The sequence below is a fragment of the Elephantulus edwardii genome, unplaced genomic scaffold (assembly GCF_000299155.1).
Source record: "Elephantulus edwardii isolate Elephantulus edwardi_28Jun2011 unplaced genomic scaffold, EleEdw1.0 scaffold00114, whole genome shotgun sequence".
Taxonomy (NCBI): Eukaryota; Metazoa; Chordata; class Mammalia; order Macroscelidea; family Macroscelididae; genus Elephantulus; species Elephantulus edwardii.
This window is the reverse complement of record NW_006399864.1, coordinates 10,842,202-10,860,860: the sequence shown is the minus strand read 5'-3', so window position 1 is coordinate 10,860,860 and position 18,659 is coordinate 10,842,202. Positions and strand designations below refer to the sequence as shown.

At 37.1% G+C, this 18,659-nt stretch overlaps 1 protein-coding gene across 1 annotated transcript in view; it reads left to right on the top strand.

Moving 5' to 3' along the window:
* Positions 1 to 374: 374 nt before the first annotated feature.
* RAD21 (RAD21 homolog (S. pombe)) overlaps positions 375 to 18,659 on the top strand; it is a 25,060-nt gene continuing 6,775 nt past the window's right edge. Inside the window, exons 1-10 of the mRNA XM_006892344.1 lie at positions 375 to 518; positions 6,096 to 6,225; positions 7,284 to 7,383; positions 9,777 to 9,883; positions 10,636 to 10,842; positions 11,488 to 11,613; positions 11,914 to 12,036; positions 13,804 to 14,027; positions 15,245 to 15,404; positions 16,306 to 16,457. Coding sequence (XP_006892406.1) covers positions 375 to 518; positions 6,096 to 6,225; positions 7,284 to 7,383; positions 9,777 to 9,883; positions 10,636 to 10,842; positions 11,488 to 11,613; positions 11,914 to 12,036; positions 13,804 to 14,027; positions 15,245 to 15,404; positions 16,306 to 16,457 — 1,473 coding nt within the window. The remainder of the gene's footprint in view (positions 519 to 6,095; positions 6,226 to 7,283; positions 7,384 to 9,776; positions 9,884 to 10,635; positions 10,843 to 11,487; positions 11,614 to 11,913; positions 12,037 to 13,803; positions 14,028 to 15,244; positions 15,405 to 16,305; positions 16,458 to 18,659) is intronic.

Here is an 18,659-nt window from a genome sequence, read left to right as displayed (position 1 = left end):
GTCTCAAGTTTTATAAGTTACCATCTATAAAATGCTTGGCATATAGTACATACTCAATTTTGAATGAAATTGTAGAAACTGGGAAAATAAGATCTTTCTGTCCACAGTTTAAGCGGGTGGGGTGGTGGGGGTGGGACCAACCCTGGGCTTTTATTTTTGGTAAGATATCAACCATTTCTGATTTGACTCCTGTCCATTTTCTCTTCCGCTCACAATATTTTAGTCTTTTATTTTGTACTTGCAAAGTTAAAATTAGGAACTTTAAAAAAATATATATTTTATTGCATGTCTCAGTAACTGTTTTGATTCTCATGTACTACTTTAACTTTTCTACCCTTCAGGTTCTTCCTGTCTTCTTATAGTCAACCAGAACAATGTTCTACGCACATTTTGTTCTCAGTAAAAGAGGGCCTCTGGCCAAAATTTGGCTGGCGGCCCATTGGGATAAGAAACTAACCAAAGCCCATGTGTTCGAGTGTAATTTAGAGAGCAGTGTGGAGAGTATCATCTCACCGAAGGTATGTTTGATGCCATTATTTTTATACACTTTGTCAACTGTTTACTAATATGAAAAATGGAACTCTATACAATAGCTTTTTAGTAGGCATCTACGTTTATTGTGGACATACTTGCCCCTAATATGTTTCTTCAGCACACTAAATGTGATTTGCCTACGTGTGTATATTTTCTTAATTTAGAAATATGTGGAATATTCAGTGTAGGAAGATGCCTGTAAATTAGTGATGAACCAGCCCAGGGAGACCTAAGATCTCCCAGCTCTGATGCCAGATTAGTGTATAGCACATCCTACTCCAGGCTCAGCTGCCTTCCCTGGAAATCTCAGCCTCCTTTCCTGGTCTGCTTTATGACTCCTCATTTTTCTTAGGTCTAATAATTCCTTAAAATGACTCGCAGAATGCAGAGAAAGGGCTATCTTTAGGAGGAAAAAAACCCTACAAATATACAGGCGCTGTCTCTGCAAAGAACTTCCTTAAATCTAGGGAGGTATTTAAGAGCAGGTGTTATCTCTGTCCCCCCAGGAAGTCTAATTCCACTTGAGCATCTTAGTCCTGCTTGCTGGTTCTTGGAGACGCCAAGCGTTTTCCCCACCTCAGAACTTTTGCACCCCCTTTGTCTTTTCTCAGAAACATTCATATCCTAGGTATTTGCTCCCTGACTTAGCTGCTGTCTCCTACTGAAATGGAAGCTCCATAAATGTCTGTCTCTGCATTACTTATGGCTGTGTTCCCAGAGGACCTTTTATTGACATCCTCTGAAACTATTCTGAAACAGTGGCTTCCAGGCTTGGATTTCACAAATGTGGTTGTTATGTGCTGTCAAGTCACCTGCGACTCATGACAACCCTATGCACAACAGCTCTGAAGCCTGCTCTATTCTGAACCAGTCTCACTGACTGACACACCTACCTGCATTACCCCAGTTACTTTATAATCCGTCTCATCTACGGTCTTCCTCTCCTGCGCTGTCCCTCTACCCTTTCAAGCAGATTTCGATGTCCTGCAAGGATAAGGTCCCTCCTGACCATGTGCCCAAAGTATGTGAGATGGATCTTCAAAATTCTTACCTCCAGGGAGCAGCTTGGTTTCACCCTCTTCTAGACAGTCTTTGTTCTCTTTTGGCAGTCCAGGGTATGTTCAAAACTCTTCTCCAGGACCACAACTCAAAGGCATTAATTATTCTTCTGTCATCCTTGGTTATTGTCCAGCTTTCAGATGTATAGCAATTAATAAGACCATGACCTAGATTAGGTACACCTTAGTCTCTAGACTGACATCACTGCTTTCCATTACTCTGGAGAGGTCCCTGACTTTGTATTTTCCAGTCCGATTAATCTTCTCATTTCCTTACAGCTGGTGCCAAGAGTGTTGATTGTTGATGTTGATGTATTCCACAAATAATGTAATTTAAAGTAACAGGTTTGTGGGTTATTTTTGCTCAGAAAGGACTTTTAAAACAGATTTAGTTGCCATTTTATTAGAAAAATAGCATTCTTATTTCAAGTATTAAAAAACAACAGATAAGTCTTGGGGAAAAGTCAGCCAAAGTGCTCATAGGAGACAAGTCTACTTCATCTCATACTTCATGCATGTTGCCTAGGAAAGGCTATTCTTTGGAAAGGGACATAGTGCTTAGAAAGATGAAGGGTCAGTTTAAGAGAGGATGACCATCAACAAGATGGATAGAGACAGGGATTGCAGTTTGGCACAGAATTGGGTAGAGACAGGGTCACCATGAGTTTACTTATCTCATTGGCACCAAACAACAGTGTCAAAGGAGAGTAGTTATTAAATGTAGCTTCCATATTTTATATGTGTATATGTAAAATTGTGTTTTGGTCCCTTATTCACATAAATATACATTGTTTAATTGTTGAAGACTTCCAGAACAAACTTGTACTCCCAGCATTAGGAACCACTCTTGCACCAGTTGATAGGGTAGTACTGATGTGGTATGTTGTTTTCTTACTTTTTTTAAAAAAAGATGAGTAGATATGTACTGCTGAAGGAGGAATGAAACTGCAGATGGAACAGAGAATTGTTCAGAGAATGTGTGTGACAAAAGTTTAAAAATAGGGGAAATGAAAGTTTCTGCTCGGAATTAGATTGAACTGTAAAGCTTTCATTTGTGTATGGAATTTGCTAGTTTGAGAGTTATAACTGACAAAATTTAGTACTGAAAGCATTAGTACCATCTTTTGAAGCTCATGCTAATTTGAAAAGCTTTTACACAAAATAATACGAAAAAATGATCTGTAATCACACTGCTTGGGGAGCCTGATTGTTATCTTGCTGTGTGCCCTTTTAAAATAGGCTTATATTATGCACATAATTTTTTTTTATTTTTTTGTGTCTGTACACAGTTGCTGCATTATATTGTTTTCTTAACAAGGCTGCTTTTAGAGAGAATTCTTTTTGCAGCTCTGTCGCCATTTTTAACAGCTGCATTGTGCCAGATTATCACTTATTTGTGGAATTTAATTTTTTTAAGAAAATGTATACCTTATTATTAACAGGTTTTAACTTTTTTTTTTTTTTTTAATTTCCATTCATTCATTGTTACACATTTCCTGTCTTGTTCCTCCTCCTCCCACCAGTTTGCTTTTTTCTTTGGGAAAAAAATGACTTCATTGTTACACTGTTTCCATAGTCCCCCTAGCACCTCTTTACTATGCAAATCTTATTCATGCCAATAATACCTAAAGTTCCTTTTATGTATCTCATCTGTTTCAGTGCTGTGTACATTATTTATCCTCTCTTTTCTTAGTTTTCCCCCAACCCCCATATCAATCCTGTTCTATGACAGTGGCATTCTACAGTGTTTGTCTTTTCTGTCACAGATATTTCTCTCAGCATAATGTCCTCCAGGGTTGTCCATTTTGTATGATAATTACATCAGTTCCTTGTTTTTCAATGTTGCATAGTATTCCGTTGTGTGAATATACCACAGCTTCTCTATCCATTCGTTTGTTGATGGGCACTTGGGCTGTTTCCAACTCTTTGCTATTATGAACAAAGCGGCAGTAAATTTGCTTGGGTGGCACTTCTGGTTTCTTTAGGGTATATTCCCAGTAGTGGAATTGCTGGGTTAAATGGTATTTCTGTTTGCAACTTTTTGAGAAAGCACCGCCTTCCACAGTGGTTGCACCATTTTACACTCCCACCAACAGTGCATGAGGGTCCAGTTTCTCCACAACCTCTTCAGCATTTCTTGTTTGCTGTTCCTGTTAAATTTTGCTATTCTTACTGGGATGAGATGATTTCTCAATAGTTGTTTTGATTTACATCTCTCTTGTTAGAGCTAGAAATTTTAAACATTTCTTCATGTATTTGCTGTCTGTCTTCTTTAAGTGTCTGTTCATATGCTGTACCTTTATTTACCTTATCTTGTTGTGGTGCTTGAGTATTTTATACATTTTAGATATAAGTCACTTATCAATCAGACATGTTATACCAATTTTTTTTCCCCCCAGTTTGTGGCTTCTCTTTTTTACTCTGTTGGAGAAGTTTTTGGATGTGCATAGGGATTTGATTCTTAGAAGGTCCCATTCATCTATTTCATCCTCTCCTGGTTGTAGGGATTTTTTTGAAAGCTTGAAAGACTGTTTTCAAGTTGTGGATTAGTGGTTTTAGGGTTCTCCCAAACTTTTCTCTAATGAAGTTTGTAGTCCTTGGTTTTAGTCCTAGGTCCTTGATCCACTTTGAGTTAATTTTTGTGTATGGTGTGAGGTGTAGGTCTTGTTTGAGTTTTCTGCAGATGATTTTGCAACATTTGTTAAAAAGGCTGTTGTTTCTCACTTAACTGATTTCATATCCTTGTCAAAAATCATTTACTGTAGGGTAGATGGGCTGATTTCTGGGTTCTCAGTTCTATTCCATTGATCTGTGTGTCTGTCATTGTATCAGTACCACTCTGTCTTCACTACCACGGCAGTGTAGTAGGCTTTGAAGTCAGGGAGTGAGATGCCTCCTACCTTGTTTCTTTTTTTAAGGAGTGCTTTGCTTATTCTGGGCCTCTTTCCATTCCAAATGAAACTGGAGATTGCCTTTTCCATCTCATTGAAGAATGGAATTGGTATTTCTTTGTATTGGGATTGCATTGAACGTGTAGATTGCCTTTGGTAGTATTGTCATTTTCACAATATTGAGTCTTCTATCCATGACCAAGGGATATTCTTCCATTTCTCCAGGTCTCTCTTTGTTTCTTGTAGTAATGTTTTGTAATTTTCTTTGAATGGATCCTTTGTGCTTCTGGTTAGATTTACTCCCAAGGAATTTTAATTTTTTAAAAAATTCTCTGAAAACAAACTTGAAGCTCAGCTAAAGTAGCTTAAGCATTTATATTATAGACGTGCATGCATTTATTTACATACATACATGGCATATATATACACATGCTATCTCCCTTGCCCTCCGCTTCCTTGACTTCTAACTGGAAAAGCCACTGAGTGACACCCTGTACAGAACTTTCCCTGAATATATGATATCTTCTTTATTAGATCTAAGCTCTAAACTACACTAACCCAGGAAGAAGGCTTGTGGAGAGAATACTTTGTCATTTGTTTCCTTAAAGATTTCAACCAGGCAAAACTTACAGGAAATTCTACCCTTTGTGTAGCACTATTAAGATTCAAACTCAGCTGGGCATCATGCTTAAAGGGGTTGGTTTATATTCCATATCAGTTCTCATGACTGGACACCACTCTTGGAAAGTTTCTAATTCCTGACAAGAAGATTAACACGCAGAGATTTTTGCCCTCCTTTCTTAGGTGAAGGTTCAGTCCATGTGAATTTTGGCATTCTCTCCCCCAAAACTTTGTCAGTAATGTTATTTTCGTAGGAAGAATGTTTGACTTGTGAATTACTTTAAGGGTTTAGCATCAGATAAGCATGTTGCTACAATTTCATGTATCACTCTATACGAAATTTTACCAGTAAATATCCTAATTTTTGCTGTTCTTGTGGTGTGGCTATAAATAGTAGAAATAGCTTGAGGTCCTTACTATGCCTTCAAGTTCCATAAACTACAAATACAGTTTTAAAGCTTGATGACATCCAGGAGCTTCCCTTTCTTAGCTCTTGGTTTAACTTCAGATTTTGGTCTTAGGGTAACACAGTAACTACAGGCAGCTCCCAGGCTCTCCCTGCTTACCACACCGGAAAGGAGAGAGAGACTCTTTCATTAGGAAAGTCTTTTGCAGAACCACTTTGACTTTCTCCTCCGCTGTCCTGGGTTACTCAGGACACACATTGACACCGAAAACTGAGTTAATCATCTGCTGAGCCTGAGAATAGTCATCTCCCAGACAAAGTCAGACTTCCTTTTTAAGATGTTATGGCTTCAAGTTGGTCATACCATAATAAGCTATCGAACACTTTCTCTACTTCATAGCTGTTGCACATGTTAATTCATGATCTGCTGCTCAGCTTATTGTTTGGTGAGACATATGGAATTTAACAGGCATTTTAAAAATATTTAAAAACTACTTATAAATTGCACAAAAATGTAGGCTTTGAAGTACACATACCTCTAACCCTATGAAATTATGGACTTGATAAATTTTGTTTTATTTATAGGTAAAGATGGCACTTCGAACATCAGGACATCTCTTGCTGGGAGTAGTTCGAATTTATCACAGGAAAGCCAAATATCTCCTTGCAGACTGTAATGAGGCATTTATTAAGATAAAGATGGCTTTTCGACCAGGTATCGTTGGGCCTGTTTGTCACTGTAGCATTTCTCATGTTGGTATGGAAAACTGCAAAAACAGGAAATTCACTCTACTTCTGTTTCTCCTGCCTCTGGAATTGTGGAACATAACTTTTATTGTTGTTGTTCATCCTCTTTCAGTGTTTCATTCTATTGTAGGTAGGATCTTAACTCCACCCCCGCTTAAGTGCTTGTTTTTGTATGCTTTTTTGTGTGTGTAATTTGAGAGAAAATTTGCAGCACAAATGCAATAGATACTGTAGACCCTTTTAAAGATACAGGAAAATTAGTCATAATTATACTCTAAAATCATCAGTACCTTAGCATTTCAGGTATACCTTTGCAATTATTCCATTACCTTTTAATAAGTTTCATGCTCCCACCCCCATTTTATTTTATTTTAGTATTTTTTGTGTTATGTGTACGGTCAAATCACATCTGACTGACTGGTAGAGGAGGAGATTGCGCCTCTTTCTCTAGCAGAGCATCATCTGGTGGATTCAAACAACATACCTCTGGGATTGCATGCAGCTTCTTGCTACTAAGCCACCAGGGCTCCCTAAGTTTTTTATGTTTTCTTAAGAAAACCATTTGTTGGCATGAACATTTTATTTATTTTTTTAATTTTTACTTTTTTTTTTTTTTGGTATGTATACCATCGAATCAGATCTGACTAGTACTGGAGGAGATTGTCCCTTCAGCAGAGCATCTGGTGGATTCAGACTGCGCACCTCTGGGATTGTACTGCAGCTTCTTGACACTAAACAACCAGAGCTCACTGGCATGAACATTTTAAAAGCTGTATCAGCTTAATATATAATTATTTGTGCGTTTACCTTTTTTGATAAAGCAAATTGAATAACATATATAGGAACAGAAGTATTTGTGCTTCTGGGTATTCTGAATGTATCATCACCTCTTTTACAGGATTAAGAAATCACACTGACTTTGCCTTCTTTTGACCCTTAATCAGTCTGTGGTGGATTTATTTTTTTTTTTTCTGTGGTGGATTTAAATATTAATGCTTAGCGTTAAACTTAACATCTCTTTTTCAGGTGTTGTTGATCTGCCTGAGGAAAATCGGGAGGCAGCATATAATGCCATTACCTTGCCTGAAGAATTTCATGACTTTGATCAGCCACTTCCTGACTTAGAGTATGTGTGTCTGCCTCTCTCTCCCCCCCACCCCTCTGAATTCTTGCCTTGGTCTAAGACAAGACATTATTGGCTTCTAAGTGTATGCATTTTTTAGAATGTTTTGACTTTGAGTTAGCATGTAACTTAAATGTATATGCTTTTATTTAGACTGGTTTATAAATATTACGTGACATAGAAAATGTTGAGAGTAACATGTAGATGTCAATTTTAATAAGATATGATACACTTACTTAGACCAAAGCTTGTATAAATTGAACAGCTGTTCAGCTGTGTGCTTTACATAAGGCTGTACCTGAACTTGAACTATGACTTGATGTTTTTTAAGTTAGAATTGTACAAATGCACCTCTGTCCTATATACTTAATATATATTAAAGTCTGATAGTCTTGGCCAAGTTATCTTTTTTTTTTTTCTTTTTTGCTAGGTTCTTTTTTTCCTCTCATTTTATTAATTTATTTCTTTTTCTGATAGTTTCATATAAAATTCATTTGTATTGTTTCTCATACGTTCCTTCATTCACATTATTTCATACACTCATTTCCATACATTTTGTTTTAGAAAATTACCATTGAATCGCTTCCACTATCACCCCATCTTTTGACGACTTCACTGTATCTTTCCCATGTCTTCTACCCTTTCCTTCTGTTCACCAAATTGTGTCACCCTGTAAATTCTCCCTTGCCCTTTCTCACTGCTCTATTCCCTACCCTTCCCCCATTGAACCTTCATACACATTTTACCAGATACCCTTCTAATTTTACAGTAATGATCTTAGTATTTGTCCTTATGAGATTGAGTTAGTTCATTCAGCATAATGCTCTCTAGTCTCTCCCATGCTATGTTCTCTGTTGATGTACTGGGCTATGTTCTTTTTATAAGTAAACATGTTAAATTTGCATTAAGAACAAGAAGGGTTCATTGCTAGGACACATGTTTCAGAGGAACAAGTTGTACAGAGATAGCCATGATAGCCAGAGTGCTGTGATGTTATAACATCTCCATTTTGAAATAATCCCTTGCCTCCTAATAATCAGAGTAGATTTCTGTAACCTATTTTTTTATGTGTATTACTCTAGTCATTATCTACACACCTTGGTTTTTTGTTTTGCTGTATTTTTATCATGGTCATTTTCAAAATAACTAAAAAGTAGAGTGTTGATATAATGAAACTCACATACCCATCATTTAGCTACTATAATTACCTATATTTGGCTAATTTTATTTCACCTGTTTTCATCGGTCCATCCCACTCCCACTTTTATTTTAAAGCAGATCACAGTTTTTTCATTTATGATTATTTTAGTGTTTCTCTTTAGAGCTAAGGAATTTTTTTTTACATTTTTTTTTTTACTTTTTAAAACATAACGGTAATATATACCACGTTTTTAAAAGTTAATGCTAATTCTTAATATACCGCTCAGTATGAGTCCTGCCCAACTTGAAAGCAGTCAACAATTGATAACGTAGTTTTTGTTGGGCTGTTTTTTGTTGTTGTTGTGTTTTTTTTTTTAAAGGAAAAGGAACAATGATGTTATATTCATAGTTTGGTGGAGTTGTTGTATTGGTTTGGTTTTGTCCCCCCCAATGCTGTCGCGTCAGATCCAACTCTACAGGAGATTTCCTCCCCTTTTCCAGCACAGCATCTGGTATATTCAAACCACGGTCCTTCAGGATTGCAGCGCAGTTTCTCGCCACTAGGCCACCAGAGCTCCCTTTGATAAATAGTTTTGTTTGAATCAGGATCTGAACAGAGTCTACACACATTTGGTTGATTTTCCTAAGCAGTCCCTTTCAAGAGTTCGTAGTATCCTGCCTCTTAATGTTTTGTTCCTTCTCATTTATTGAACAAAGCTAGTTGTTTTACACTGGTACAGTTTGGATTTGGCCAATAGTTTTTAAAAAGCTAGATGACTTTGTAGCATTTATTCAACCTGTAAGTTGCAGAGTCCTAGTGAAAATCCATGTACTATAAATATTTAGCTCATGCATCTCTGAATTTTTCCTCCATGCTCCATGTAACTTTATGTGGTAATTTAAGTATATTTTTATTGCCTATCATTGATAATATATTAGATGAGCTAAAGTACAAATTAAGTTAACTTCCCGGCACAGGGCAGATTCTTGTACTGTATTGAAATTTATTTATTATTAATATATTTGAACTCTTAAACTTTTGAGGATTCTTTGTGTTTTCTTTTTTTTGTTAATAAAGATAAGAATATTTTCCCCTTAACACAATTTAAAAGTTGCTGCACACTTTTAAATTGGCAACTGTGCTTGGAAACACATTTTTTTTCGATGTATTACCATCATTTGTGGCAACGTGTTAAAAATACATTATAGTGAGACTTGAGACTTAGATTAAAATATATTTTTAACTTTCTTTAAAGTGACATTGATGTGGCCCAGCAGTTCAGCCTGAACCAGAGTAGAGTGGAAGAGATAACCATGAGAGAAGAAGTTGGGAACATCAGTATTCTACAAGAAAATGATTTTGGTAATAGAGATGTAATTGTTAACCATTTATTATATTAAAACTATTTCTGGCAAGTTCAAAAAGAAAACAAAACATTACATTTTGTACTGATGGGAAGAATTAACATTTTATCTGATGCATTTCCATCAAAGAAAGAATTTATTCTACTGCAAGTATAGTGTCAATTTTATCCACAGACCCCGCTTACACTGAACCCTCTATGCTTCCTGTATATAACGATAGAATGTGAATATTAATTGGTGTTCAGAATCTCAATGTGGAAATGAGGTTTTCAAAAGGAGCCAAATTCTTTTCTTGGTAAAAAACCCTTAGTAATGTTTAACTGAATTTTAATGGTACGTGGGTAAGAAGTTGTGTTGCCAGCCTGAAACCAGGTGGTTCGAGTCCATTAACTGCTCGATGGGAGAAAAGATGGGCAGTCTTCTACACAATTTAGTCCCTGAAAACACATTGGAAAGTCATCTGTGAGCCGTTCCAACTCAGTGGCAGTGAGTTTGAGTTTTATGTTTTTATATACACACACACACGTTTTGCTTGACATTTAGAATAAAAGTTGGCATTTCTAAATTGAGTATCAGTTAAGTTTACAAAATTTAGATATTGAAGAGTTCATATGAAATCTAAATGTATTTACATTCAAAGGTAAACAGGATTTACTAAAGAAGTGTGACATAATACAGAATGAGTGGTGTTCTTTTGTAACAGTGATGGTTCTGACCTTTTCAGCATCTAACTTACTACATCTTGTTCAGGTGACTTTGGAATGGATGACCGTGAGATCATGAGAGAAGGCAGTGCTTTTGAGGATGACGACATGTTAGTAAGCACCAGTGCTTCTAACCTCTTACTTGAGCCTGAGCAAAGCACTAGCAACCTGAATGAGAAAATTAACCATTTAGAATATGAAGACCAATATAAGGATGACAATTTTGGAGAAGGAAATGATGGTGGCATCTTAGGTAAAGCAAACACCTGATACACATCTGTTTGTTTACTAGCATGGTTAAGTTCCAAACACCAGATCATTGTGCAAAAATTGACATTATACAAAAGTGGAAAGATGACTACATCAGATCACAAAATGACTCCATTACCTGTAAACCACTGACAAGTTAGGCTGTGACAGTTGATGCAGCCTTGACCATCAGTAGCCAGCTTTTACACTCACATAGCACCACAGTAATTATTTCTTCCAGACAAAAATCACTAATGTGCGAAATAGTTGGATAGTAGCTTTTTAATGTTAGAGAAGGATGTGGTCCCTGAGAATGTATATAATTTATTCTCTGGTTATAATCTGGAGCAATTGCTAATTCTGCATCTTGAGCAGGTACCTAGGTACATATGTAAGTAACATGACCAACTAGTTAATTTTTTGTGAAATTAAAGCCTTTAAAAGGTTACATCCATACTTGATTTTGGTGTTTTTTTAGGTCCATGTTAATAGTATGTAAACTGAAAAGGTACTAATTTTAAATCTAAATGTATACTTTGAGAAGAAACTGATAAAAAATGAATGCACAGATATAAATTTAATCCATTTTAACATAATTTTATTTTTAGTATTTGTTTTTCACATTGTAACTGAAATTTTCCTATTTCAGATGACAAACTTATTAGTAATAATGATGGCGGTATATTTGATGATCCCCCTGCTCTCTCTGAGACAGGGGTAATGTTGCCAGAGCAGCCCACCCATGATGACATGGACGAGGATGATAACGTGTCAAGTAAGCAGTTACTGCTGGATAATACCTGGGATCCTTGTATGGAAAGTATTTAACAGAATCCTAGGACTAAAGAATTTTATTTTTCTATGATCTAAAAGAGCCTGTAAAACTTTGTTTATGATTGATTACTAGTTTTATGTGTGCAACGCTATATTACTTTCTCCCCTTTTTAGCCCATGATTTCAACTTTGGAGGGTTTTCTTTCTAGTTTGTAGATAATTCCCCACCGCTCCCCCCCTTCCCTCCAGTTACAGGACATCTCTTACCAAGCATTTAGTGACCATATTTCTGCTATTGTAGTGGGTGGGCCAGATAGTCCTGATTCTGTGGATCCTGTTGAACCAATGCCAACGATGACGGATCAGACAACACTGGTTCCAAATGAGGAAGAAGCATTTGCTTTGGAACCTATTGACATCACTGGTAAGCAAATTTTTCCATGTATAGAGCTGAGAGCACTGTAATCTGATGTCATTTTGGAAAACAAAGCTGATTTCTGCTTTGTCACAGTCATTTGTAAGATCTTGGTTTCATTTTAATTTTTGAGTAGCTTGTGGAAATATCTAAGTTGGTGTGAAATACAAAAGCATAAAACAATCTTTCTGCTATTTTATAATTTACTGTGATCTTTATCTCTCTTACTCTCTCAGAGAATATTAAAGGACTGTGTTTTTTATTTGTTTTTACTAATAAAGCCTGAGAGTGTGAACTGATCACTTTTATACTTAGGAAGCCTCGTGGTAAAGAACTGCTGTCAGCCTGAAGGCCTGCAGTGTGACGCTACCAGCTGCTCCAAGGGAGGAAAACGGGTACTTTACGCCTGTACAGTTTACTGCCTCTGAAAACCCACTGGTGCGTCAGCCATGAGAGATTCTGACTCGACAGTACACAAAAACAGTCACTTCTCTCCCACAAGTTCTAGCTCTATAAAGTTGAGTTGTAGTCTGGAGAAACCGAGAAGTGTTTTGTGGTGACTATTGAAGGTTCTAAACTTAGTATTAATAGTGAACAAATTCCAGTCTTTGTGGATCTTTAATGCTAATTAGAACAATATGGATGTTAGTAACAAGTATTAAAGAGACCTGTAAAACAGGGTATGGTGTTGTGAGGTGTTTAAAATGGGATAGGCTTCCTTTGGTGAGCAGTGTCAGAACTTAAGATGTGTACTTCTTCCAGGTGTTAGAACTCGCACCTGCAGAAGAGCAGTTGGAGAGAGACCATCTTTGTGTTACATCTGTTATTTATCTTTCAAATTTTTATGCACTTGAAATGTGTAACATAAAGTGTAATATGTCTAATAGAATCACATTTTCAGAGGTGTTTTTTTTTTAACTCTGTGGGCTTTTATAAAAAACAAAACCTAAGAAAAATAAGGCTGCCTACTTTGTAAGGTTGTGGTAAGGATTAGAAATTCATAAATAGGCATCTCACATCGACTTCTAGGCTTGTATTACTGGTCGTGGCCTGTTTCACTCACTGAGGCTGCTAGTGCAGCACCATTTGTTAAAATTTTTTTTAGTAGAAGTAAATAATGATTATGAATATATTATAGGACTTAATACTGGGCAGAATTCTAAGTATTTTACATCACCTGCGTATGGGTGATTAGCCAAACTTAAGCAGTGTGAAAATAGCTTTGATTGATGTTCACACAGCTTTAAATGGCAGAACTGAGGACTTGAGCCCACGTCTGAATCAAGTATGATAGATTTGATGTGTGGAATATAAAGCTCTAGGAGCAAAATGTACTGGCTTCATTTTGCATGAGAGTATCTAAACTTCAGCACTTGTAATATTTTTTTTACATGTGTCTGGTATGTTCCAGCCCTTGTTTAATTGGTACTTAGAAAACAGTTTATGAAACAGATCCCTTTTGGTTCTGAACTTTTCAGCTTAGCTGTATAAACTTCTCTAGAGTTTGTATCTAGAAAATCAGGAGATTTGATGACTAACAGATATTTAATACTGAGGATTTTTGGGAGGGTTTTACTGTTGTGTTAATGCTGACTGATAGTGATCATGAAAGATAGAGTAGAACTATCTTACAAAACTAAACGTCTTTGTTTCTCAGAGCAGCTGGTAGCTTCAAACCACTTTGCTTTAGTGCTTAACTACTGCACTAGAACCAGGAGGTGTGGCCTCAGGAAAATAACCTTTTCCTGCTTTTTTTTTTCTTCTCTATCATTCCAGTCAAAGAAACAAAAGCTAAGAGGAAGAGAAAGCTTATTGTTGACAGTGTCAAGGAGTTGGATAGCAAGACCATTAGAGCCCAACTTAGTGATTATTCTGATATTGTTACAACTTTGGATCTGGCCCCACCCACCAAGAAACTAATGATGTGGAAGGAGACAGGTGGAGTGGAAAAACTTTTCTCATTACCTGCTCAGCCTTTATGGAATAATAGACTACTGAAGGTAAAAATGGGATACTTTTTTGTTGTTTTCAACTTTACCTCAGATTCCTTTTTTTAAAAAATCAGTGTGTGAGCATAATCTTACCGTTAAATGGTTGCTATATTCTTGTAAAGACTACACATTGCTGTACTGTTTTTAAATATAATGATACGTTCCACTTAACATTTCTAGAAATAAAGAATTCATTCTCTTTGTATTTAAAAATACCCCTGAAGTTCTTAATACTTGTTCTTGCTCATCAACCTCTTATAATAAAGTATTAAGTCTTTGATTTTCTGATGTAATTTGGTGCATGTCAAATGAGCTTCTCTTTTTCCCCCTACAATAAAGGAACACTGACTCTAAGAGTAATACTTTCTTTGAAAGTACTTTTCTGGCTGTCTTTGGATTCCAAGTGATCGAGAATAAGTTTTAGAAGAGTGATGAGTAAAGCAGTGCAGTTAGATGGTTGTTTTAGCTAAAGCTTGAATATGTATAAAAACATTATCATATCAAGTTCTAAATAGAATATATTCCACAGCACTAAGTTTTGGTCAACTACACCTTCCTGGAAGGGCGACAGCTTGTAATTGTTTGGAAGGCCTTTCGAAGTCCTTCCAGGAAGGTGTAGTTCACCACAACTTGCTGCTTTGGAATATATTCTATTTTTTAAGGACTTTCTACTCCCCAAACAAAGTAATTTCAAATGTAGGAAAGACTGTTATATGACAATATTTCTTCTATATTTATAGTAATGGGGATTTCATAAAATAAATAATGCCCGTATTAAAAAATAGAGAATTCTTACATTAAAAAGTTATAAAATCATCCCAGAATAGTGTGCAACCTTTGAAATTATAGTTAAGATTATCATAGTTATAAGTGGGAAAAGTATGAATTGTAATATTCCAGTTGAGTTGACTTTTAACTACATGATGTGAACGTGAACTGCAGGTAGATAAATTAAAAGTCCTGGTGCGTTATGGGACTAAAATTTTTCATTTCTTTATTTTAAATTTGGCTAAAATTGCAGTAGTTAGAATTTGAAGACCACATGTAAATCATTAAGATAGACTTGAAGTGTGACTGAAACTATTCTAAGTCCTATTTGTGATGATTCTGCCTGTATTTATAAAAACATACTTAATGGAAAGTGCAAATGGTGGGTTTCCAGTTAAGTGATTTTTTGGGGGGGGAGGGGGTCTTTTAATTAATAAAAATTTTTCTTTTTCCTCTAGCTGTTTACACGCTGTCTTACACCACTTGTACCAGAAGACCTTCGAAAAAGGAGGAAAGGAGGAGAGGCTGATAATTTGGATGAATTCCTCAAAGAATTTGAAAATCCCGAAGTTCCCCGAGAAGAGCAGCAAGCTCAGCCACAGCAGCGTGATGTCATCGGTCTGTCCTGTGGGAGGAGTCCCCTGATCTGGCTTGGCATTAACTTGTATATTGCTAAAGTGAAATCAGGAAAAGGGAAGGAGCTGTCCTGATAGCTCACAGGCATATAGTCCAAATCCCCCAGCTGTGCCACAGGGAGAAGATGGACAGTCTCCTCCTGTGACCGCTAAAGGGTCACCTGTCACCCAGCAGTGAACAGCTTCAGTCTTGGGACAAGAAAATGCTTTGCACCTGTTTGGCTAAAATGCTTTCTGATTTGGGGCAGTTGCCCTGCTAACCCAACATTTCTGGTGGCTCTAATCCACCAGCAACATAGCAGAAGAAAGATGAGCAGTTGCTTTCAGTGTGATTTACAGTCTCCAAAATCTTAACCAGATGGTCAGCAATAGGTGTTGTGACTCCACAGCTTGGAGAATAATTCTTCTGTTTTCAGTAGGTTCTGACTGACTGAACATCAAGTCTGTTAGACTGTTCTGCGTTATAACAGAAGTCGGATTTGTCCTCTTAGGGTCTCTTGCCATCTCTAAAGAGCTCTGGTGGTACAGTGGTTTCGTACATGCTTGAGTGCTAACCGAAAGACAAGTTGTTTAAAGCCCATGACCCCTCCAGGGAAGAAAGATAAGGCAGTTTGTTTCTTTTAAGCTTGGATGGCCAGTGGGGCAGTTGTTTTTTGCCAGAAAGACTCACCAACAGTAGGATTTGCGCTATTTTTATTGCACTTTTATTTTTATTGCACTTTTAAGTGTATTGTTATAAACTGGGTAATCTTTATTTAGGTAAAATTCCATTTTACTTCTTTTAGAAAAATACCTTTGCCATATCTTGATGTACTAGTATCAAAAAGTAAAATGGTTCTAGATTATTGAAGACCTTAGCTTCCTCTTCTTATGACTAATTTCAGATGAGCCCATTCTGGAAGAGCCAAGCCGCCTCCAGGAGTCAGAAATGGAAGCCAGCAGGACGAACCTGGACGAGTCAGCCATGCCCCCACCGCCACCCCAGGGAGTGAAGAGGAAGATTGGCCAAGTGGACCCAGAACCCACCACTGTACCTGTAAGCTATTTTATTCACCTGCACATTAGACAATATTCTGAGAATCATGAGATTCCTGGTAGTCACAGAGGAGTCCTCTTAAAGTCCCTTGGTGTTAGACAGAAATAGACTCAGAAAGAATGGTGGTTAAGGATATAAAAAGTCTGCTTTGAATGACATGTTTCATGAGACCTCAGGTCTCCAGCACTTGGGATTGATTGACTAGACTCTTTGTTGTTTCCGAGTGTTCCTAGTGAGTATCCTACTAAACTTACCTCCCGTTTATTCTTAAGCAAACATTTCACGTCTGAGCACTTTTAGGCTGTCCTATAAAGCAGTACTTGTCAGCAGGGGGGGAGAAATATTTGACTACTTCATTCAGTCTTTAGCTATCATTAAATTGACTCAGGATAGGAAAACTCAGTAATTAAATGGAAGTGCGACTGGAGTTAGGGCTTCCAAACCCAATCTGATGTCTGTAGAAGAAATATATTGGAGTAAAAGGAACGAGTCCACCATTGGAGTTTGTTGGCAAGAGCATTTTTTTGTATGTTAAATTCGGTAGTGGGAATGGGAATGAGTTGTAGGTCAATAGGTAACTATTAGGTAACACCACTGTTGTCTTTTCAGATTATTAAAGACTATTGTGATTTTATCTTAATTAGTTATATTTATAATCCTGAGATGAAATAGAAGCAGAAAAATGGAATCACTTTCTTCCTGCTAATTGCAGCCTTAAGAGCTGCACGGCTCTTATTAAAAGTCGAGGCTTATCATGTTAAGTTACAGTGAAAGAGCCTTAATGGAATTTTATGCATAAAGATGGACCAGATAAGCCGATTCATCGTGAAAGTTTTAGGTAGAGTCAGATTGCTTAGTTGCCATTGAGTTGGCCTCTGACTCAAGGTGTTACTGCCCACAAAGGAGTAAAATGCTGCTGCCAGCACCGCACCAGCCTCACCTTCAGTTGCAGGTCTTCCTTTTCTGCCTGGGAGCTCTGATGAAACCTGTTCCACAGCATAAGCCACCACTAACCACCAGTGACCTTATTGCCATTGATTTTGGATTGTTTCTAAATTGCCACTTCAGATAGATGCATTTTGTTGTCTTTAATAGTTTTCCCCAAGTATTTGATTTCAGAAGAAACTGTGAGGATGTGTTTGCTGGCTCATTAAGTGTGAGGTGGGCTCCAGAGATGATGGGCGTGGGGTCTTATTCAAGTTCTTTCCACTCTAAATTTCTTGGAAATTCAGCACCATTAGGTGTTTTTTTTAAAGAGCTATCAGCTAGGTAACCCCATTTTTCCTTGTCTTTTCATCTCCGGAGTAATATATCATATGGTCGTCTGACTCAAAATGCCCCATGCCAGTCCATCTCATCTCTCCAGTGCCTAGTATGTCAATATTTATGCATTTCATTTCTTTCTTAACAATTTCTAATTTTCCTACATTCATGGTTCTCACATGATATATTACTCTGGAGATGAAAAGACAAGGAAAAATGTCGTTGCCTTCATAGTAAAAAAAGTTATTTCTAGATCCATCTTGAAGTACAACATCGTGAGTGACAGGATTATATCCATACACTTACAAGGAAGTCAATGAATACCACTATCATTCAGATATATGCACCAACAACCAGAGCCAAAGAAGAAGAAATAGATGATTTCTACCAACTCTTACAGTCAGAGATGGATCGAACATGCAGTCAAGATGCATTGATAATAATGGGTGACTGGAATGCAAAAGTTGGGAACAGAGAAGAAGAAGAATCAGTAGTTGGAAAACATGGGCTTGGTGACAGGAATGAAGCTGGAGATAGAATGATTGAATTTTGTAAAATCAATGACTTATTCATTGCAAATACATTTTATAAGAGACGCAAACGCAGGTTATACACATGGACTTCACCTGATGGTATGCATAGGAATCAAATCGATTATATCTGTGGAAGGAACCGCTGGAGAAGCTCAATATCAGCTGTGAAAACTAGCCCGGGGACTGATTGTGGAACAGACCACCAATTACTCATATGCAAGCTCAAGCTGAAGCCGAGGAAAATTAAACCAAATCCACAGGAGCCAAAATATGACTTTGATTTCATCCCACCTGAATTTCAGAATCCTCTCAGGAACAGGTTTGAGGCCTTGAACACTAATGAGCGAAGACCAGATGAGTTGTGGGAGGATGTCAAAGGTATCATCCAGGAAGAGTGCACATGGTC